Genomic DNA, 25,407 nt, shown 5'->3' on the forward strand with positions numbered 1-25,407 from the left:
AGACCCTCAGGTTGTTTTTCAGAGTCCATAGTCTCTCATGGTTCATCTCCCCTTCCAGTTTCCCTCAACTTCTTTCTCCTCTCCATCTCCCCATGTCCTCCATGTTATTTGTTATGCTCCACAGATAAGTGAGACCATATGATAATTGACTCTCTCTGCTTGACTTATTTCACTCAGCATAATCTCTTCCAGTCCCGTCCATGTTGCTACAAAAGTTGGGTATTCATCCTTTCTGATGGAGGCATAATACTCCATCGTGTATATGGACCACATCTTCCTTATCCATTCATCCGTTGAAGGGCATCTTGGTTCTTTCCACAGTTTGGCGACCGTGGCCATTGCTGCTATGAACATTGGGGTACAGATGGCCCTTTTATTCACTACATCTGTATCTTTGGGGTAAATACCCAGTAGCAATTGCAGGGTCATAGGGAAGCTCTATTCTTAATTTCTTGAGCAATCTCCACAGTGTTCTCCAAAGTGGCTGCACCAACTTGCATTCCCACCGACAGTGTAAGAGGGTTCCCCTTTCTCCACATCTTCTCCAACACACGTTGTTTCCTGTCTTGCTAATTGCTCTTAAAGGGCTTGCAGGATGCCTCACTCACCCTAGGGTCCAGCTAATCTTGCTAATCATTTACCAGAGGGGCAGTGGTCTGTTGGTACTCTGCAGGGATACACGCAGCATTTTTTGTTGTTGTTCTCTCTCTACTTACTAATGTGGTGGGTGTGTACAGACCCTGCTCTTTCCCACTGTCTGCCAATCCTGGTGGATGCATCCCAGCATTACCCTCTCGCTCCGCTTTTCTAAAGCTACTGGTTGTGCCCCAGGCCTTCCCACTCCTACTGCTCCACTAAAGTTAGCAGGCATACGCAACCCATATAGGAATTCCCCTGATCACCTGGCTCCGATGACCAGTGGGACCTGTGTTCCTGGGTCTTACAAGATCGTAATAATCAGAGACAGCTCTTGGCAGGCTACCACCCCCAGGGCACTGCACAGACAGCAGACAGAAATACATCCCTAGTCTTCCTGTGAAAAATACCCACTTACTTGCCTTGGAGCTTCAACCTAAAGGTCAGGCTTCAGGTATACCAAAAATCTAGATGTGATGGACATGCTCTGAAGAAACATAGGCTGGGGGACACCACCTCTGGACTCTCCTTCAGCCTCACTACAGCTCACCAGTACCGCCCCCCCAGAAAGAAGATTAGAAACATAGCTAGAACCTTAATTTTTCAACTATTGCCCAGGGGAAACCTCCAGATTGCCTGGTCTGGAGGCCAGCAGGGTTTGTGACTATAGTACCAAAGGATTATATGTGTTTACTTATACACTTTTTAAAATATTTTAATTTATTTATTTGAGAGAGAGAAAGAGAGAGTGCACACGAGCAAGCAGGGAGGAGGAGCAGAGAGAGAGAGGAAGAAGCAGACTTCCTGCAGGGCTCAATCCCAGGACCCCGAGATCATGACCTGAGCTGAAGGCAGAAGCTTAATGGACTGAGCCATGCAGGAGTCCCCATATTTGTGTACTTTAAATGTTTCTGCCTGAGGGTCTGGATTCTTTTTGTTTTGTTTTGTTTTTTAGATTTTATTTATTTATTGGTCAGTCTATCAGAGAATAAGAGACAGAGAGAGCATACACAAGCAGAGGGAGTGACAGGCAGAGGGAGAAGCAGACCCTACTGAGCAAGAAGCCTGATGTGGAGCTTAATCCTAGGATCCCAGGATCATGACCTGAGCTGAAGGCAGATGCTTAACCAACTGAGCCACCCAGGCACCCCAAGGGTTTGGATTCCAATCAGCCTGAAACTAGGCACTGACTGAGATCCCTCCCTTTGGAATATACGTTTTGGCATAACCTCAATGACTAGAACTATCAAGAATAAATGAGGCAATTTAGACAATCACAAAGGTTTAAGAGAAAACCAAAAGCTAGGGAGAGGTTGACAGATGAGGTTCATCTCCTACACATGGCCACTCTTTCAAGACTAGGCAAAGTATCTGTTTTTCTTGGTACATAGAAAAAAACACAGTGTCAAGGAAAATGAGGAAACAGGAGTATGGTCCAAGTGAAAGAAAAAGAAAACCTCAAAAAAAATTAATAAAAGAAAGATAAGTAATTTACCCAACAAGGTATTCAAAGTAATGGTCATAAAGATGCTCATCAAATTTGGGAGAACAGATAAACATGCAGATAATTTCAACATAAAGATTAAAAATATAAGAAAGTACCAACCACAAGTCCCAAAACTGAAAAATACAATAACTGAAGTGAAAATGCATTCAAGGGGTTCAACAGCAGAAAAGGTGAAACAGAGGGAAGGATCAGTGAAAGAGAGTACAGACAATGGAACTCACCCAAATGGAGCAGCAAAATTAAATATATATATATATTTATATATATATTTTTATATATAATATATAAATATATATTTATTTATTATATATATTTATTATATATATAATTATATATATAATATATATAAATATATATAAATATATATAATATATATTTATATATATATATATATAAAACTGGGGGTAGCTTAAGGGAACTATGGACCAACATTAAGTGGCAGATTTTTTTTTTCCAGCAGAAACTGTAGGCCAGGAGGTGGTGAATTCATTCAAAGTTCTGAAAGAAAAAAATCTTCCAGCTGAGAATACTGATTCAGAATTGAAGGAGAATGAGTTTTTCAAACAAGCAAAATCCAAAGGAATTCATCACAATTAAACTGGCTTTATAAGAAATGTTAAAGGAATTTCTTTAAATGGAAAAGAACAGATACTAATTAGTAATAAGAAATATTTTATATGTTTATATGTTTACCTCACTGGTAAAGGTAAACATGTAGTAAAGGTAGTAGATTAATCACTTAAAGAGCTAGTATAAAGGTTGAAATACAAAAAAGGAAATAAAAATAACTATAACAATTTGTTAAGGGATATACAACACACAAAGATGTAAAATGTGACATCAGAAACATAAAACATGAGGCGGCAGTAAAAATGTGGAATTTTAGAATGTGTTCAAACTTAAGATGCTATCAAATGAAAATATACACAGATATATATTTTTATATATATTGAGCACCTGAATGGAAAGAAACAAAACAAAACAAAATAAGACCTATTTTTATGTATAAGAGACTCACTTTAGATCTAAGGACACACACAGATGGAAAGTAAAGTGATAAAGAAAGATGTTCCATGTAAATGAAAACCAAAAGAAAGCTGATGTAGCTACAATTAGACAAATAAACTTTAAAACAAAGACTGTAAAAAGAGACAAAGATAAAGGGGTCAGTCTAACAAGGGGATATGACATTTGTATATACTTATGCACCCAACATAAGAGCACCTAATTATATCAAGAAAAATATTAACAAACCTAAAAGAAAGAAATTGACAGCAATGCAATAATATTAGGAGACTTTAATACCTTACTTACAACAATGGATAGATCATGCAGACAGAAAATCAATAAGGAATCATCAGCCTTAAACCACACATTAAATCAGATGGATTTAATAGATATGTACAGAGCTTCTATCCAAAAGCAGCAGAATACACATTCTTCTCTAGTGCACATGAAACATTCTCTAGGAAAAATTGTTAGGCCACAAAACAAGCATTGATAAATTGAAGAAGACTAGAATCATATCAAGGATCTTTGCCAATCACAATAGTGTGAAACTAGACATCAACTACAAGATGAAAATGCACAAGTATGTGTAGAAACTAAACAATATGCTACTAAACAAACAATGGGTCAATGAAGGAATCAAATAATACCTTGAGACAGGTTAAAATAGAAAAACAACATACCAAATCTATGTGATGCAGCAAAAGCAATTCTAAAAGGGAAGTTCATAGTGTTACAGGGATACTTCATGAAGCAAGAAATACCTCAATAAACAATTTAACTTCACATCTCAAAGAATGAGAAAAAGAACAAAGCCCAAAAGTTAGCAGAAAGAAGGAAATAATAAAGTTTAGATGAAGGAAAAAAAGATTAGGTTGAAAACAAATGAAATAATAGAGCAAAGACAAAAGAATAAATGGAAATAAGATCTGATTCTTTAAAAGAATGAACATAACTGACAATCAACAAAAACTTAGCATGTACCTTACACTGACTGACATAAACATATATATGTGTGTGTGTGTGTGTGTGTGTGTGTGTGTGTGTGTGTGTGTGTATGCGGATATATGCAGATATATATATATATAGACAATCATTTAGCTAGACTCACGAAGAAAAACAGAGCTCATATGAGTAAAATTAGAAATGAAAGCAGCGAAGTTACAACTGACACCACAGATATACAAAGAATCATAAAAAAACCTACTATGAACAATTATATGTCAACAAACTGGACAACCTGGAAGAATGGATAAATTCCTAGAAACACAAAATCATCCAATAATGAAACCATAAAGAAATAGAAATTCTGAATAGAATGATTATTAGTAACAAAATTGAGGCAGTAATCAAAAACCTCCTGACACAGAAGTCTAGGACTAGACAGCTTCACTGATTAAATCAAACATTCAAAGATTTAATACTTATGTTTCTCCAACTTTTTCAAAAAATTGAAGAGGAAGGAATGCTTCCAAATACATTTTACAAGGCCAGCTTTACTCTGATACTAAACCTGATAAGAGTAACACACACACACACACACACAAACACACACACACACACACACACAACAAAAAAAAAAAAGGACAATATTCCTGGTGAACATAAATGCAAAAATCTTCAATAAAATATCAGGAAACTGAATTCAACAATACATTAAAAAGATCATACACCATGATCAATTGGGATTTATTCCAGGTACGTAAGTGCAGATCATAATTCACAAATCAATCAATGTTATATACCATATTAACAAAATGAAGGATAAAAGCTATATAATCACCTTAATAAATGCAAAAATGTTTGGCAAAATTCAACTTTCATTCCCAATAGAAACTTTCAACAAATTGGGTATAGAGGGAACATACCTCAACCTAATAAAGGCCATATATCATAAGCCCACAACTAATATCATACTCAAAGGTAAAAAGCTGAATTTTTTTCTTCTAAGATCAGGAACGAGACAAAGATCTCTACTCTTGCCACTTTTATTCAACATAGTATTGGAAATTTTAGCCAGACCCAAGAAATCAGACAAGGACAGGAAATAAAAATCATCCAAGTTGGACAAGAAGAAGTAAAAAGTCACTATTTGCAGATTACATGATACTATATAAATATATAGATAGATAGATATAAAACTCTAGAAACACCATCAAAAACTGTTAGAACTAAAAACTGAATTCACTAAAGTTTCAGGATACAAAATCAATACCTACAAATATAGTGCATTTCTATACACTAATAAAAAACTATCAAAAAATAAAATGATCCCATTTAAAATTAGATCAAATATAGGCAAAATACTAAGGAATAAATTGAATCAAGAGGTAAAAGACCTGTATTCTGAAAACTGTCAGACATTGATGAAAGAAACTAAAGAAGACATAAATGAAAGATATTCCATACTCATGAATGGGACGAATTAATATTGTTAAAATGTCTATTGTTAAAAGCAACCTATATATTCAATGCAATCTAATTTCCAATGTCATTTTTCACTGAACTAGAAAAAAGAATTTTAAAATTTGCATGGAACTACAAAAGACCCCAAATAATCAAAACCCTGCTGAAAAAGAACAAAGCTGGAGGCATCACATTCTCCCATTTCACGCTATATTACAAAACTATAATAATCAAAATAGTATGGTTTGGGCATAAAAATGGAAAGAATAGAGAGCCCAGAAACAAACTCACACATATACGGTCAATTAACTTACAACAAAGGAGGCAAGAATAAACAATGGGAACAATGGGGAAAGATACTCCCTTCAACAAATGCTGTTGTGAGAACTGGAGAGCAACATTAAAGGAAGAAAGGAAAGAAAAGAAAGATTTATAGACATTGGGGAGGGTATGTGCTATAATGAGTGCTGTGAAGTGTGTAAGCCTGACAATTCACAGACCTGTAGCCCTGGGGCAAATAATACATTATATGTTAATTTTTTAAAAAGTAAAAAAAAAAAAAAAGAAGGAAGGAAGGAAGGAAAAAGGAAAGAAAAGGAAAAGAAGAAAGTGAACTCTATGGTACATCACTCAGAAAAATTAACTTAAAATGATTAAGACTTGATTTTAAGACATAAAACCATAAAACTCCTAGAAGAAAACAAATGATAATCTCCTTGACATCTTGGCAATGATTCTTTGGATTTGACTTCAAAAGCAAAGGCACCAAAAGCTAAAATAAACAAGTGGGACTACATAAAATTAAAAACCTTCTGAAGAGCAAAGCAAATCAACAACATAATGAAAAGACAACCTGCTGAATGGGGGAAAATATTAGCAAATCATGTATATGATAAGGGATTACTACCCAAAACATATAAAGCATTCATACAAATTACCAACAAGGAAAAAAAAAAAAAGAAAGAAAGAAAGAAAGGAAAGAAAAAAAGCAGAAACAAACAGTAAATCAGGGGCAGAGAATCTGTACAGACATTTTTCCATAGAAGATATACAGAGGGTCAACAGTCACATGAAAAGATGTTCAAAATTACTAAACAAAAGGGAAATGCAAGTCAAAACCACAGTGAGACATTATCTGATACCTCTTAGAATGGCTATTGTCAAAAAAGCAAGAAATAACAAGCATTGGTAAGGAAACACTTGTGCACCATTGGTGGGAAAGTACATTGGTGCAGCCACTCTGGAAAACAGAATGTAGGTTTCTCAAAAAATTAAAAATAGAACTACCATACAATCCAGTGATTCCATTTCTGGGTATTTATCCAAAGAAAATGAAAACAGGAATTCCAAAAGATATATGCACCTTTATTTTCATTGCAGCATTATGTACAATAGTCATGATATGGAAACAATGTCAGTATCCACTGATGGAAGAATGGATAAAGAAAATATGATATATCTCATAATGGAATGTGATATAAAATGTGATGTGTGTGTGTACATATATACTATATATCATGTAATACTAAGTCACAGAAAAGAATGTAATCTTGACATGTGCAATGACATGGATGGAGCTAGAGTATATTATGCTAATGAAGTCAGTCAGAAAGACAAAGACAAATACCGTATGATTTCACTTACATGTAAAATCTAAAAAAAAAAAAAAAAAAAAAAAAAAGAACAAAAGAGAACAAATACACAGAACATAGTAATGGTTGCCAGAGGGGAGCGGAATTGGGGGGTGAGGAAAATGGGTAAAGGGAGTCAAGAGGTACAAACTTCCAGTTGTAAATAAATCAGACAGGGATGTAATATACATGTTAATTATAGTCAATAATAGTGTAGTGCATATTTGAAAGTTCCTAACAGAATAAATCTTAAATGTTTGCACCACAAAAAAATTTGTAACTTTGTATGGTAACAATGGTATCTAGACTTGTGCTGCTCATGGTATACACAATAACAAATCATTACATTATATACCTGAAGCTTACAGAATGCTATATGCCAATTATATCTCAATAAAAAATATCTGATGTCAGACTAGGTTTCATTCCTTCATAGGGAATCTGTCTCAATCTCTTGTTTCTAATACCTAAATTTATATTTGTCTTTGGAATTCTGCAGTTTCACTGCAGTAAGTCTAAGGGTAGATTTCTATTTGTTTATTCTGCCTGTTATACATTGTGCCTTCTGGTTAAATTCATGTAGTCACTGGCTCCAGAAATTTTTCTTCATCATCCTTCACATATTCCTCCATATCCATTTTTTTATTCTTTTCTTCAGAATCTTCTCTTAGATGTAAGTTAGATGTTCATAGTCTATTCCCAATATATTCTGTCTTTCTGTTCATATTTTCTACCTCCTTAGTTTTTGGTACTATGTTCTGTGTATTATCTTTCAATTTTCTCTTATTTTTTTTTCTTCAACAGTTTAATATACATACCCTTTTAACGTTTTAGAATGTTAATTTTAATTCTAATAATTTTGTCCTTTTCAAATCTTCCACCTTAACTTTATGTTTCATTTAACTTTCAATATCATTTATATCTTAAATACTATATCTACTTATGTAATACTAATAATGTGGTAATTCTACCATCTGAAATTATAGAGGGGGTGGTTTAAATTAGCTCTGTGTTCTATGTGATGGCTTCACCTCATATCTTGTTCTTGTGGGTTATTTTCATTGTATGCTGAAATTTCACTAAATTTAATTGTGAGAATACTAAGAGTATTTTTTTGTAAAGGATTTTGATTTGCTTCTGACCAACCTAGAGCCACTTTCTGTTAGGATGATATCAACCTAGAGCCATTTTAACTTAATCTCTTATCTTGGGAACTCCTTGACCCTTATCAATAATATACTCTCAAATAATAGATCCCCATAAGAACAGGCTTATAGTTAAAATTTTTCAGATGAGATGAATATAATTATTTTTACCATGACTTTTATACTCAGTGGGAAGAGAAATGGACCTGATTTTATATTGGTACCTTCTGCAGAAAGACAGAATACTCCCACACATCATTTCCAGAAGATGTCTTAGCTAATATTTATTGAGCGACTTTAAGCAGGTTTACATACAATCTCTGTTCAGCTCCCCAATTTGGCTTGAGCCTGAAACTCAGTTTTCTCTTCCAACGAAGGGGATTTTGGCCTAATTTGCCAAGAGCATGGCTTGCTAGTGTTAGTTTTTAACACTAGGGTAATTCAATGGTCAGTCCTCACAATTGCATTACTTCTGTGGCTTCAGGTTGATTCAATATTTGGGGGGGGGGGCTCGCCTGTAAAGGCTAACACATCCCTCCTTTCAAGAGAAAAGAAAAAACACTTAAAGGTACACTTATTGGAAAATTCCCAGCATCTTGATGTTTTGCAGAAGGCATTTTAGAACACTTAGCCTGCCTCATCCATGGAAATGGAAGTTAGCTTCATTTCAACATCTGTGAAGTAAGCTCATCAAATCTCCCTCATAAAACTAATGTGGGGATTAAGTTTTATACTGTTTATCATTGCTTAGCACAAAGAATGACATAAAAATGCACTCCACAAATATTAGCTATTGCTTTTATCATAGGGTGACATTTTTGAAGAAGTAAACATACTGAAAAACTCATACAGCATATACTTTTATTAGAAAAATGACTTTCAAATAAAATTTTGACCTCATGATGGTCACACTGTGACTGATTTTCCTGGACTACTTTGCAGTTCTTCTTTAATCAGTATTTGTCCATTCTGGTCTATTTGTGCTAAGGTAGGTGTGACAGTGAGTGAGCAATTCAAAGTCATAATTACCTGGAACAATTAATTGCTCCCTCAAGCTGCCTATCATTAAAGTTACTATTAAAGCAGAATTAGCTAGTTCAGATTTTGCCTCTCTTTTACTTATTATTTAATGTCAGGTGAAAGAATTTACAGATGACTTTGAAAGGGACAGAAGTTGGGGTGTTAATAATTCACAAGGAGGATGAAATCATCACTAATCAAGAGAACTGGTGAAGACTTTGGACTTTTAAATGTGTGATTTTAATATTTAAGACTCTTAAGATGATTTCTTTTAGTCATCCCTAATACTTTCAAGCTCCTGCTGTAAGCTTCCCTTAGAAATTGGGAAACCAGTAAATTGCAATATTCACTTCTTACCAGGCAGCTTTTACTGTTAACAGAAGAAAAAGATCACTGAGATTGGAGGTACTATGGTCAAATGGTCATGTGCCCAGGCTCCAAGTGCAAGGAGACTTGGGTCTGAATGTTTAATAGACTCTTACTATCTCTGTGGCTTTTGGTACCCTTTCCATATCTGTAAAAGAGGCTGCAAAAGACCTTAAAACATAAGGTTATTGTGACAACAAATGAAAAACTACCTGCTGAAAACACTTAAAGCAGGGACTGGGCCTGTGGGACCACGAGGCCATTAACATTATTATTATGTGTTTTGCTGTATCACTAACAAATCTGTAGCTTGGTTAGTCTGGAATAAGTTGTAAAAATCAGATGATTTGGTATGATTTTTGGAGTTGTTTCCTGTTTAGCTCACCATCTTTGAAATCATTACTATGAGTAGAAAATACAGTGCCATATGATTACGAAGAGTGAAGGATGCCTTTTCAAGGAATGGAAAGAATTTATTACGTCTCTGAATGCAAACTCACACTCTGAAATTAGGGACGGGATCTGGCATATCTCTTTTAAATATTCATAGGCTATAAAAAACCAGCTGTTTGATTGATTTAACAGGCAAATGGATGTTATCTTTGTTCTGGATAATTGTGGCTGTAAGAAACATTAGGTGGGCAATAAAAAAACCCCACAAACCTCTCACGCATTTAATTCAGAAGAGAATGGGCTTAGGCACATCTTCAAGTGAAGGGACACTTTATTATGGAACAACTTTTTCTTTAGCCAACCCCACCCCCCAAAAATCAAGGAAACTATGGTTTGAAACAATGTTAGAATTTTTCACTATAACAATCTAATGCATCATAGATTTTTTGGAAAATAAATCAATTTTAAAATGGTTACTATAATCATTTTATTTCCTCAGCCCTTCCAATGATTTATTCCAAGGCTCCTTCCACACTGCATCAAAACATCAGTCTTGTAAACTAAATATTCAATGAGAACACCCCAAATGTTTAATTTAGCTAACAACCTATTAGGTGTTGGTCTATTACCTATGTAGTTTGGAAATGATCAAAGAACCCAGCTTAGACCTTGAGAAATAGGAAAAATCTGTTACTACCCATCCTTTTACTTCAACATCATATATCTAAAGTCATACCAGCTCTTTAATGACTAGCAACATGGAATTTGATAAGGATATTATCTCCAACATAGATGGTTTTCACCAAAGTTCTAAAGCATCAAAAATTTTTTTTTTCCTCATTGCCAAATTACTCTCAGGCTAGATATTTCATATAAGCAGAGCCAGGACTGGTAGTGGTTTCAAGTTTATTAAATTCAAGTTATTTATTGTTACTATAACATTCTGCCTAATTGACTACTGAAGTAGAAATGGAGACCTTCCAATTTAAGATTTAAGGGATGAAAAGGAGTCCTTTTATCAGTCTTCTGCATTTAGCTAAACAATAGAGGTGTGCATATTTCATTGTTTTTTTCATATTTCATCATTTTTTCATATTTTTTCATTTCATATCAAACATATATATATATATATATATATTTGTTTATCTCTGCCCCTAGTGGGATACACATGCATACACACAAACACGAAACATTACACATACATAGCTTTGAGGGTAGGTAATATAGTACACAACTTAGCAAAAATAAAACGCCAATCACTTATTGAATATGTACTACGCTTTTAGCGCTATAGTAAGCCCTTTCCACACAGTATTTTATGTTTTGCTCAGGAGATCGCTATGAAACAGGAGCTGTGAGGCTATGAACTATGAAGGGATGTACCAGTTATCGACTTACTGCCTCTAAACACTGATCTGCATGTGATACTCAAAATATTTCTCCTAGCCCCCTGACCCAATGCTAAACTTTGTCAGTAGAGGGCATTGGAGTGATACCTGGGGAAGTAAAGATTTCTCCATTCCAGTGTGTTTGTAATTCCTTCCTGCTCCCTTAGGTCTGGGTTGACCTGTAGGATGCCTGGTGGAGTGGAGCTCAACTCCTCTGTTCCTAACTCTCCCATAAGTTTTAGCAGCACCCTCTACAGGTGTCTTCTAGAAAGCTCTGTGGGTGACCCAGTGGCAAGTTCATCATGGGGGTGGGGGACAAATCCACGGGCAGCTTCCTGGTGCCCAGCCTGTTTCCCTCAGTTCAACAGCACCAGCCATAGGTAGCTTTCTAGCTGTGTAGTTTCTGGGGCCTGTCTAACCCTGACTAATAACAAGGGGCTATTCTAACCCAAGGTTTTCTGATTCTATAGCCAATGTTTTAGTAACTCAATTTGGATATAGCAGAGTAGGTTTTCAATCAAGGTCTGTTTCTGAGTTGAATTTTTATTTATTTGGGGAAAATGCCTGGGTCCACACCAAAGAACTTCGCAATATAAGAGCATAAGTAGTTTCTCTGTTACTAAAGGTTTGCAAGAATATTACATAAATAAGACCGATGCCAAGGTCAGGTTTAGAGACTGATCTGTTCCTAAGGAGAGAATAGATAGACTCTGAACATTGTTAAAGATTACAATTTGAGCCTTTTCACAGCTTAGCCAAGGTCAGTTCTACAATGTGACTTTGGATTTTTTGTTTGAACTGCAATTTCTACTCTGACACTAAGAGTCAAATCTAAGTAAGAGCATACTCCAATTCCCTAACAAAATCCAAATTAAAATGAACTTTGAGTTAGTTGCCATCTACAAATGACTACTCTTGCTCACATCCAACAACAGTGCAACAAGAGTGAGAGGCCAAGGAACTCTTTGGGATCCCCTTTGCCAATCCCTAGTCCCACACATTGATAGGGGGAAAGGGTGACTAAAGTATTCAGGAAAGACAGGCACCTCCCCCTCAATCTGCCCTATGGTCACTGACAGGGGTGTGTAGGCTCTCCTACTCCACACTTCATTCTAATTTACAAACAAGATCAAACTCTCCTCCACTTAAACAACAAAAGGTTTCCTACATACCCTCCCCCCAGCTACCATCCCCCTTAGGATCATTCTTTCTCTTCACAGCCAAGCTCCTTACAAGCATAGTGCAAACTTTGTTTTCCTCCTTCCTGGTCCCTAATGTCTTCTCTAATGCCCCAGCACTGTTCTGTCTATCCCCAGGGAAATTCCACCAAAACCATTCTGGTAAATGTCACAAGTAATGTCCTTTTTGCCCGATTCTGTCTTCATCTTACCAGACCTGCTTATTGTATCTGACTTTTTTTTTTTTTCATGGCTTCTCTTTATAAACTGCTACCTCCTAAGCACTCTGCTTTTAACTTGAATCTCCTCATAACTCTGTGATCATTTATTCTCATTTCCTTTGGAAACACTGCTTCCTCTGCCTAACCTTGATTTTTTTCTAAAGACTGTATTTATTCATGAGAGAGGAGAGAGCAAAAAGACTCAGCACGGGGTCTGACATGGGGCTCAATCCCAGGACCCTGAGATCATGACCTGAGATGAAGGCAGATGCTTAACTGATCTACCTAGGGGTCCCTGCCTAAACCTGGATTTTATGTATAATTCCTAAATTTTGTCCATGATTCATTTTCCTTGGGCTTACCTGGGGTGATGTCATGAACTTTAGAGTTTTAACTAGCATGTGGCCTGGTAAATCCCACATCTGTATAACTGGTCTGGATCCCTCTATGTATCTCTTTTCCTAAATTATGGAAAATCCGTGCTAGACACGCCCTATGTACTCTAGTAGACCCTGCTGATACCCTACCACATAGTCCCTTAACCTCAATGGCTCTGAGTTCACCTAAAGCTGTGGTGGCATTTCCATAAGCACTGCTACATTCCTACCTCAAGCACCCACATTTCTTTTTCTTTTTCTTTTTTTTTTTAGAGAGAGAGAGAGCGAGCAAGCACAAGCAGACAAGAGTGGCAGGCAGAGGCAGAGGGCGAAGCAGGCTTCCTGCCAAGCAAGGCGCCTGATGTGGGACTCAATCCCAGGACGCTGGGATCATGACCTGAGCCGAAGGCAGCCTCTTAACCAACTGAGCCACCCAGGCATCCCAAGCACCCACATTTCTTAATTGGACTGCGCTCAACAGCTCAGAAGTGTGGGATTTTATGCACCTGTGTGCAATCCTCAAACAAAAAACAGAGGGAAATTGGTGGATAAACACTCCAGTTTCCATCAGTTCACTGGGACACTTCAGAGCGAGCTCTCGACACTGGTGTTGTACACATGATTTCTTTAAAGTTCCCAGTAGTACTAGTCTGGTCACTCCCACTGGAAACTCACTGTTAAAAGTACCCTTTATCAACTGTCTAAGCTTTCCTTCTCCAATCCCTCATGTGTCCTTGGTATTATCTCTCAAATTAACTAATAGCACCTAAGTCCTTGACTCAGGGATTGCTTTTGGTTGGTATCAAACTTCAGCAGGCACTGCAGGATCAATGGAGATAAAAAGTGACATGTGATTTTTTACCTCCAAACTCGCTTTTTTTTCTCATTTTCTCAATCTTGTTTATGAAAAAAATAGCTATCCAGTCACCTGAATCAGAAACCTAGATGCTCTCCCAGATTTTTCATTTTCACTGTACCTATCACCACTGCCCTTGTCTTCAGCTGACCTAAAAATACCACTTCTTCCTTGGTCTCACTACCTGCAACCTCCCTATCTCTTAGACCACTTACTCTCCACAGTCACTGCAGAGGTAATATAAGCTGATACGGCCCTGCTCTTCTCCTTTCCCCCTTACATTCTTTTAAAATATTTACTTATGGACGCCTGGGTGGCTCAGTGGGTTAAGCCTCTGCCTTCGGCTCAGGTCATGATCCTGGGTCCTGGGATCGAGCCCCACATTGGGCTCTCTGCTTAGAGAGCCTGCTTCCCTTCCTCTCTCTCTGCCTGCCTCTCTGCCTACTTGTGACCTCTGTCTGTGAAATAAATAAATAAAATCTTTTAAAAATTTTATTTACTTATTGAGAGAGAGAGAGAGAGAGAGAGCGAGCAAGTGAGCATGAGCAGGAAGGATAGAGGGAGAGGGAGAGACAATCTCCAGCAGATTCCACACTGAGTGCTGATCAAGACACGGGGTTTGATCTCACAACCCTGAGATCACAGCCTGAGTCAGAGTCAAGACGTCAGAGTCAGATGCTCAGCCAACTGTACCACCCAGGTGGCCTTTCCTCCTGACATTCTAAACCCTTCAGTGTTCTCTGAGTGCATGCTTATAGACCAGGCTGTTTGAGAAGCATTGGTTTCCCTCAGCCATCATTTTTTTTTTAATTTTATCACAATTTATTATTTACTCATTCATGTTCAAAAGGAATTTAATTTATACATAACAAAAATTTATATTTGATCTATGAACAGCAAAGATTATTGTAAGCCATCTTTTTTTTAAGATTTTATTCATTTATTTGACAGACAGAGACCACAAGTAGGCAGAGAGGCAGGCAGAGAGAGAGTGGAAGGGAAGCAGGCTCCCTGCTGAGCAGAGAACCCTATGCGGGCTGGATCCCAGAACCCTGGGGTCATGACCTGAGCCAAAGGCAGAGGCTTTAACCCACTAAGCCACCCAGGCCCCCTCCCTCAACCATCTTGGTGATGCCTACTTGTTCAGGTCTTCCTTCAGACACTCCCCACCTGTACCTTACACCCAGGCAAAAGCAAATGGTTTGCAGATGTGCATTGATAACCAGCCTCATGCTTCCAATTCTTTGCATGTGTATGCCTACCTGTCTGGGATTACCCTCCTACACCTGCCCATTTGGCTATCTCCTGTTCTGATTTTAAAATGTTCACAGGGCTGCCTTCCTGGCTCAGTCAGTAGAGCATGCAGGTCTTGATCTCAGGGTTTTGAGTTTGAGCCCCATACTGGGTGTAGAGATTACTTTTAAAAAATGTTTTGAATCTATAAAAAAAATACAATGTCATTCACAGTGAATTTTCTTTAGAAAAGCTACCCTAAATGCCTTCCTGTGCTGACCCACACAGGTCTACACTGTTTTTCTGTGTTTTCAAATCCTCTGTGGTAACTTTTAACACAATTTTTTTGCATCTTATAAGGATATTGTTATTATGTTCTGAACACACTAAGATATCAGTAAATTTTTGCTTAACTACTCAATGTCTACGAGTAATAGAGAGAAACATTTCTTACTGATTACCTAACCTTAGAACATTGTCTCACATGTTCATTTCATTTCATTTCATTTACATGAAATAAATGGATACAGAACTAAACTCCATTATAATGTATTTGTTCTTTTTGAGAAGCAATCCATTCCTGATTTAGGAGAGTATATGCAAAACACTATTTGATTGGGAGTAATATGTTATTTTCTCTTAATTTTGATTGAAAACATTCAGAAAACACATGGTATAATTTTTGTATATGAAAATTCTTCTGTTATATCTAAATTAAAGCTCTTTAGTGTTACTTGGGAAGCATAAACAATATCTAGAGTACTAAGAGAATCACACATATGACTAACAGATTACACATGATTGTAACGTGTATGCACATTGAGAAAGGTGGAGGGGATGCCTGGATGGCTCAGTCGGTTAAGCCTCTGCCTTTGGGTCAGATCCTAGGGTCTTGGCTTCAATCCCTATAGCCAGCTCCCTGTTCTGCCTGGGGTGGGAGGGGGTTCCGCTTCTCCCTCTGCCCCTCCTCCCTACTTGTGTTCTCATGCTTCTCTCTCTCAAATAAATAATTCTTTAAAACAGACAGAGAGAGAGAGAGAAAGAGAGAGAGAGAGAAAGGTGGGGGGAGAGGGAGAAAGGGAAAGAAGGAGAAGGAGATGAGGATACCTACACATATTGGTTAATTTGGGTAGGGAAAAGAATCCTGTGGTCAAATAAGATCTGATTTTGAATTGTTAATCTATTTATAGCTTGTGGTTAAGCATATTACTGTACTTGGTATATCTCTGTTTCCTGTTAAAACTCACCCTTTATAATGTTTCTGTAAGGTAAAATGATAGAAGACACATGTAAATAATGTACTCATGTCTGGCACATGACAATTTCTAAAACCTAGAAGCTGAGCTAATATTTAAAGTATTCTTTTTTTTTTTTCTGAGAAACCTACAAGTATTTGTTAGGTATTTATGTAAATCAGTTTAAAAAGATTTTTTACTCTTATGGTCATACCTCTTCATGTAGCTCTCTCCACCGAGAATTAAATGTCTCAAGTTCCTCATTGATCAGTTCATCCATGACTCCACCATCTGTTAGGGTCTGTGCCAATATGCGAATTTGATTCGGGTTATCCTCTGAATGTTGCATCAAATTTTCAAGTGACTGAAACACATTTGCAATAATTACTATTTCCCTTCTTTTTCTAAATATACTGAATTAACACAAAATGCTCAGTATCTTCTTATTTACATATCATTAAGTTAAAAACAATTTAAAGCAGTATTGAATTGGGACTATAAAACATCAAAGACCATTGTTACTTAAAAAAAAGATATGATGTTTCTCCATGTGTATCCTCATGAGCTTGTGGCAGGACTGTGGAATGGGGCACTTAAAAATTATCCACAGCCACATTCTTCTGTGAGGTCCTCTACTCTTAAACCTGGGAAGGTAAAATACTTAATATTCTTAACACTTAATAATACTTAAAAATACTTAAATATTCTCTTATACCTAGTGGTGGCTAAGTGACATGATTCTAAAAACTATATGTAGATAGAAATTCAAGAGCAGAGTTTCCCTTCCTAAATTAAAAAAAAGAAAAAAAAAGATATAACCTCTAGAAGAAATCTTGTCCTTCATAATTTTTCCCCACACACATAGCTTGTAAGTGGAGCAGCCATCTTTGGACAGAAAAGCAATAAAGTGGAGGCTGAAGTCCTTCAGTCTGATCATTGAATAGGCTAAGTGCATCACTGCACTCTTTGTTCTGGCCACCATCCTTCTACTAATGCACTGTGTGCGCTTCAACTTTTTTTGGAAGATGCATCACATTGCTGATTCACAAGGAATGCATGGTCAGTTAACATCTCTGAATAGGACAAGGCCAAAATTATAGTTCACCTAAGACCAGTCTCATTGTTCTCTACTAACTCTTCAGGTTTTACAATTCTCTTGAGAAAATAAGGAAGTTGGATATATGATGTTTAGGTTTCTGCTATAACACTCCAGAATCTTAATACTATCTGAAAAGGCATTTTACATTTTCTTCACATCTTAATTTACGTAGGTTATTTTAGCATATTTACACAGAGGTTGCACAGCAAATGGCCCTATATAAAATACAGATGGCAAAACTACATATTCGTTATACACAAAGGGTTAACCAAATGTACAATAAGATGTATAGAACAGAAATGATTATTGTGAGAAGTTCACATAAATCAAAAGTTTACACCTGCCAATTCCTTTAAATTTTACTTTTTAAATGTCTTCAAGATAAAATTTGAAAATGTATTAAGATTCTGTAGTACCAAAATGTATGAAAATTTTATTTTTTTGAACATTTTAAAGATACATTCCTAATATGAGAACATGCACATTTAATATCTCATGGCATTCTGTAAGGTATAAATTTATGCTTTTAAATAATCTAAAAGTATGTTTCAATTCAATAAATGTAGCTTTAAACTGGAAGTAATGTTTTATGTGATCATCCTGTGTAGCTCTGCTCTGAAGGAGCAAAACAGTACCTTCACACTGTCTGTGTGAGTCTGTGGTGGATTTAAATAGGTAAAGAAATGTGTCAACGTAGAACTTTGTAATATAGAAAAAGGCAGATGTCCTCTGGAAAAGGTTATTTAAATCCTCTTTACAAACTTGAGACTGGAAGGGTTACAAAAGAAACAAAGGCTTCATCCAAAGCACCAGAGCTGGGAGAGGCACAGCAACCGTCTCTGTACTGTTTCTCCTACAGCTCTTTTCTACTTGGTCCTGGGCATCCACGACATATGAATTATTATCATTTCAATTAAGTCACAACTTACATCAAGCACCTCAGAGATTTCCTCAGCTCCCCCAGGAATATTTTCAGTGGTTTTCAGTTTGAATTCTACTTCATTCAGCCACTTGTTTGCTTTCTCCAAGTATGACAATAACTCATGCCAGCACGCCCAAACTTCCTAAGAAAGAAATGCATATTGCATATGAAATATATGATAGAAGTGACTGTGGGGTTTTGGAATTTTCATTTTTAAAGCTGTAAAAATTGAACATGTTTATTTTATACTGTTCACATTTCCTTTGCTGTAGATAATTTAAAAAGCAACTAGTCATGTTGATCAGCTAATACGTTTATAATTACTAATCATTAAGGAAACATCTTACTATAAAAATTAATTAGTCAGTGATTTACTTCTATAAATAAAAAACTCATCAACATTACCGTCTGTAAAATAAAATAAAGCGTACACAAAAATGCATATATATATAGATCTAACATTGCAAAACCTCAAGCATAACCAGTTTTCTGTGAGCTCCTTTAAACTTTATTATATGCATGTAATATGAACATTAAAGCAAGATTTAGCTACAGAGCTCTTTTCACTAAACATATCATATAATTTTTCTGTATTACTAAGAAGATATATCTTTGGGGCGCCTGGGTGGCTCAGTGGGTTAAGCCTCTGCCTTCAGCTCAGGTCATGATCTCAGGGTCCTGAGACTGAGTCCCGCATTGGGTTCTCTGCTCAGTGGGGAGGCTGCTTCCCTCTCTCTCTCTGCCTGCCTCTCTGCCTACTTGCGATCTCTCTGTCAAATAAATAAATAAAATATTTAAAAAAAAGAAGATATATCTTTAATGAAAATCTATTTCCATGTAAGTGGCTGTATTATTCTTTTCTTAACAGTCAAAACTTATTGGGTACTTCGCCTATTTTTGGTTTTGTTTGCTAATAAACTTGTGGTGAAGTTCACCCTGAATATAGATTTTTTCCCATATTTCAAATTATTTCCTTGAGGTATATTAGAAAGAATATGACTCATAACTATGGATATGACTATTTTAAAATGGCTTTTGATATGTACTGAAAAATGATTATTGTAATACACAAACATAGTCATATATAAAAAAGCAAAACTTTAAGATTGCAACCAGAAAATACAAAAGAGCATTTTATAAATGTGTGATGGGAAAGGATATCTTAAATAAGACAGTTTGTAAAAAAACAACGCAAAATAAAAACAACCCCCCAAGAAACCTGAATAAATTTGTTTACAGTAGAGTTAAACCATTCTATTTATCAAAAGATACCATAAAGAAATTGAAAAACACCCTAAAAACTTGAATAAAACTATTGCAAAATTTCTAACAGATGAGTAAAAAAGGAATGTCCCCAAGCCAATTAAAAGGTGAAGGGACATCCCAATGGAAAATGAAAGGAAACCCTAAACCACCATTTCAAAGAACAAGATATATACATATTCAACAAATATATGAAAATATGTTCAATCTCATTAGCAATCAGGGGAATGTAAATCAAGATTACATGGCACTTGTACCAGGTTGACTGACATAAATGAGAAATTTCATAATTCTTAGTGTAAAAGAAGGTACACATTAACAAAAATTTGTATTTATTGTCGGTAGGTGTGTCTACTAAAATGACTGTTTTGGAAAACAATCCATCATTCTCAGTCAGATGAATATACACATACTCCACAATCCAGCAGCTCCACTTTTGCACACATATCCTCAGAGAAACTGCTTTGTGTGGACAACAAAGACAGTTAAGAGAATGTTCATTTCAGCACTTTCGGTAATAACCAAAATTTTAAAAACAACCTTATGTCTGCTAACCAGAGAATGTAGAGACACACTGTACTACATTTAAACAGAGAACACAGAAGTAAAAATGCAAATTTCATCACCCAGAACAAACATGGATGAATTTCTGACACAGAAATGTTGGGCAAAATGGATAAGCCCTAAAAACCTAAATATTAAGGTTATGGTCTTTTGTAATGCTCAAAACAAGCAAAATTGAGCAATACATTATTTAGGTATTCACTGGAGTGTGATAAAACATTTTTAAGCAAAGAAACAAAGGCAAATTTCTGGATTACGGTTATGGGAAAAAAGCAGGAAGATACGCTAGAGGATATGAATACAAAAATGGTCATTTTCCATTAGATTTGATATTGTAAATATTGGACAAACCTATACATACAGTACTTTGATCACTACCACCTGCTACTCCCCACCCCCCCAACTCCACCAAAAATAAAGCGAAGGAAGTTTTATTGTAGGAGAAACCAAAAATTCTGTCAGATTTCCCATATTTTCACTGCACCTATAGACCTTGCAAATGACAGAGACATTCCTTCTCTGATGCAAAGTATCAGTCTAACCTGTCTTGCCACCCTACCAATACCTGCTTAGTATTTCATGTACAGTTTATTACAGAAAGTGAAATTAAGTATTTTGCTTTAAAAGGTGATAGAAATCTTAAATCTGGGTCATTTCCAGCTCCTGCTGGACTACAGGCTGTCTTCCTTCTGGGCAAAGATCCCAGTGGGAAAATATAAATATCTCCTTAAATATCCCTGGGTACTTCAGATCTTTGAAGATAAGGAGATGTGATTGGCAATGTGTCTTATTAACTTTGGTGCAGATTGAGGTAATGAACTACCTTGCTGATTTAACCGTGAGGATGGATGGCCTCTTGTGTCCTCAATGCATCTGAAGGACACAGCTGAAGAGGCTGAATGTACTGGCTTTACAGGTCACCTCTGCAAAATAAAATGTAGCCTTGCTGTCTGAATTGGAGCTAAAAGCCACTTAGAATAACTGTTAAGCTTTGTAGCTTGGAACTCAAAACTACTTGGAAATCACAGAATTCACCATGGCTTTGAAGAGATGACAACGGAAAAAGGAAACTTCCATTCAAAATGGTCAGTGGAACTGATGTGGCAATCCACCCATTCCTGCTTTTGTGACACTGAAATGCTGGGTAAATATAAAGGGCAACATTTAAGCTCATCAGGCTGCTCTGTGAAATATGAAAATCCTCTTGAAGCAGAAACAAAGAGGGAAGTTAAGTGCATGCAGAGGTTGGGAGGCTAAGTTTAACAAAACACTGGCATATCAGAACAGGGTATATGACATACAGGCTAGGGTATTCAGCACTAATTTGGGATGAAAAAAGGGGCACTGGTCTCACACATGGAAGAGCATAAAGTTGTATCCCACCTATCCTGGAAACAAGGTCTATAAAATCTCCCTCCACTCGAGTAAAAGGAATTAGCAAGGAGGCTGAGAATCCTTTCGATTTTAGTTGGAAAGTAAGGATTCACCCACCAGAAACTGAAATGTAAGTTTATATCACACATGAGAGTAGAATGTAACATTTCTAGGACTCTGGGAGAAACATTAAAAACAAACAAGCAAACAAAACAAACTCATGAGGACCCTCAGACAGCCCAGAGCAGAAAGGATTTCCAGTAAAAACAATTCCTACTACACGTGAACTCAGAAACAAAAAATCACAAGACACGTGAGGAAATTTACTGCCATTCGAGGCAGTCAGTAGTTGTAATGAATGTAGAATCCACAAGTTACAATCTAAAGATGACACAATTTGATAATAAATAACTTTAGCCTGTTGTTAAAAGTTACCAGTAAGATCTCTTTTTCTTGAGATTGGCAAATAGAGTTCATACTTAAGAGCTTAAGGCTAAGTTCCCTATATTCAATGTTTAAAACAAACAAACAAACAAACAAACTTCTACAACATGTTTTCACAAGCTGTGGTCTAAACAGAGGGAGCTGATAGGGATGGCAATGGGGGGATATGAAGAAAGGAGGACTGGAAAATGAGGCAATTTTTAAAAATTTTACCATTTAAAGTAAACTCTACACCCAACGTGGGACTTGAATTTACAATTCCAAGATCAAGAGTCATGTGCTCTGTTAACTGAACCAGTCAGGTGCCCCTGACGCAAATCTTCTTAACTTTTTACTGTGATGTTTAGAGGAAATCCATCTGGTCCCTTTTCTTTAAAGGATCTAAAATAATACCACTCACCAAATGGGTGGATACATTCAGAAAGAGATGGCTGGCATGCATTACCTACTGAGCTGCTGGTATGGCCAAGGAAGAATCAAGGAGTTATGGGAGATGGGATGTGCCAGAGCTTGCTGGCTAAGCTGAAATATGGTAGAGAAATAAGACTTCAGGGCATCATGGAAGCATGGGCTTAAAAGATGAAACTTTCAAGAGAATGTGGTTTAAGGTTACTGGCAAGGTCAGCCTGAAATTTTGTTGAATACTCCAAGGCACCATGAATTAATAGAAGATCTTTTGGGGGGGGGGGGTTCACAGTCTATATGAATACAGATCCCCAAAGATCACATCAAGTCTACAGTGAACAAGACAGATCAGTGGTGATAACCTATAGAATCTGGTTATAATATACTCATCATTATAGATGTCTATGGGTGTTAATAAAAGGGTATAGCAACTGTGACCAGCAAAGAAAAGGGAGTTAAGTGAAGAATGTATTTTACCCTCATTCTCATCCCTTAAACCAATACTATACAATCACTATCCAGAAACTAAATGGGAGTAGTGGATGCTAAAATCATTTTTTTTCTCACTCCCAACTTTGTATAAATTGCTGCAGCCACATATTAATCTAGACTAATGGAAGATGTTAACAAACTATGATATCAAAATTTAAATAACACTAAACTTTAATAACTAAAAATGAATGAAAAATCATGGGATCAGACAGCAATAGTGATTAGGAAGCCAACTACTAGGCAGAAAATGAGGTTTGACGTTGGTGGTTACAGTTATTGGAAAATCAAAACTCTTTGATGCTCATTACTCATGGAGACTTCTCAACCAAACAGACTGCATAAGTTTAATTTGTTTAACAAAAAGAAGAAATAGAATCAGTTATGCAAAAGCAGAACATTACATAAAAGAAGAAAAAATTTCTAAATAACCAAGTAAAATCTTAAGAAATGGAAAACAAGGTCTTCAGAAAAATATAAAATCCTATCCAAATGTGTATATAGGCAGATGCGTATATAGAAATGAGTATATTTAAACACCAACAGTCAGCTGAAGAGATAATTTGAGAACTAGAAGACAAATTTCACAAAAATACAAAGAATCCAATGCACAGAGATAGATAAAAGGGAAGCCTTTATATAATAGCAAATGATGACAGATGGGAGCTACACTTGTGGTGAGCTTAGCATAATGTACAGAGTTCTTTAATCACTACACTGTACACTTGAAACTAATATAACACTGTGTGTCAGACATACTCAGAGAGAGAACAAAATCCATTGTATTAGTGCTAAGAGCTACAGAAAATAAAAAAAACAGGAAAGGAAGGGAAGAGATGATGCTATGGGTCCCAGGGAAGTCCAAACTAACTCATACTATTATGTTACATGAGGGAGGGACTTTTTGTATCTAGGAAATTTCTTTTGACAATATTTTTAAAATGAAACTCTTAAATATTTTTTATGTTCTTAATTTCTTTACATCATTATTATTCCTTGCTTCCTATTACTCATGTTGTTCATGTAAAAGATAGGCCAATCCATCAGAAATCTATTTCAGGATATGTTTTCTAAAGAGACCTTTTATTTTCATATTAATACATTTTTCAAGACTATTGAGCTATCCCTCTATTTCTCATCTGTAATCATACTTAAAATCTCTTCTATTTATATTGAAATTATAAGGTCATACAGTCCCTTTTTAGTCCCTCTCCGCTGGTTTGGAATATATAGGAATTGTTTATTAACATATTCACTAAGATAACTCAGTTCATGTCGGGGAAGGGGGCTTAATTTACTGCCCAGCTAGTGGGCAGTCTCTGGCAGCTTCAGCTTTTGGTGCTAGGTAAAGTTTTGTGTTCCTCGACACAATCCTCACTGTTAGTAAATGGTATTTTTACATGAATTCTTTGTCAGCTATTTTCAGATAATCTAAGGAGTAAAGCATCTGGAAAAGATAAAGAAGGACTTAAAAGAATACATAAATATAATGTAAAATGCCCCCCCAAAGCTAGACAACATGTCTTGTGAAGCACCCTACAGGGCAGAGCGATTCTTAACATTATCACAAAACATACTTCGCCACAAAGTAAATTTGGACTCTGATACTTATGATTTTATGCACATTCAAATGTATGAAAGAATTAAGACCAGTTTATATAAATCTTGGGAAAACTTATTTATAAGATTTTTGTGACTTAATAATAATACTAATAAGGTAATAATAAGAATTAGAACCAGAACTGCTCACTAGGCAAAGTATTAAATAGAATAACTCATTTAATTTTCTCAGAACCCTATGGAATATGTATTTTTTTTTTTGTCCATTTAACAGATAGAAAACACATTCATACAATGTAAGCAACAGGCCCAAAGTCGCAAACTTCTAAGTGCCTTTGTGAGGACACTGAGCCTAAGCTGTCTTAACACCAGTGTTCCTATTCTTAATCACTATGAGCCGCATAGGATCATAAGCCGACACATAAGTAATAAAGATCAAGAAAAGCAACTGACTTCCAAGGTCTTGCATTTGCCATTGAGCCTGGTGCACAGCCACTGATAGTTGGTGGTGAGAGTGTCAAGTTCCTTTTTTAAGGCCTCTTGTGCTACAGGTGGAGCTTGAGCTATGACACTATTGACGGACTCAGTCAGGAGTTTCACTTTGGCTTCTTTCTGCTGGGCCTCTTCTTTAGCTCTCTGAAAAAAAAAGAATGCTCTCTCACTTGACAGCAAGGCAATGGATTTACT

The 25,407-nt window shown here is 36.2% G+C and overlaps 1 protein-coding gene across 9 annotated transcripts in view; it reads right to left on the reverse strand.

Annotated features, from left to right (window-relative positions):
- The window catches only part of DMD (dystrophin), a 2,324,635-nt gene that overhangs the window by 1,368,855 nt on the left and 930,373 nt on the right, over positions 1 to 25,407 (reverse strand). For all 9 annotated transcript variants that reach the window (XM_045994540.1, XM_045994546.1, XM_045994545.1 and 6 more), the window contains exons 27-29: positions 25,174 to 25,356; positions 18,629 to 18,763; positions 16,815 to 16,964 (exon numbers count right to left, since the gene is read on the reverse strand). In XM_045994540.1, coding sequence (XP_045850496.1) covers positions 16,815 to 16,964; positions 18,629 to 18,763; positions 25,174 to 25,356 — 468 coding nt within the window. The remainder of the gene's footprint in view (positions 1 to 16,814; positions 16,965 to 18,628; positions 18,764 to 25,173; positions 25,357 to 25,407) is intronic.

Source organism: Meles meles, chromosome X (assembly GCF_922984935.1).
Source record: "Meles meles chromosome X, mMelMel3.1 paternal haplotype, whole genome shotgun sequence".
In the NCBI taxonomy this organism is placed as follows: domain Eukaryota; kingdom Metazoa; phylum Chordata; class Mammalia; order Carnivora; family Mustelidae; genus Meles; species Meles meles.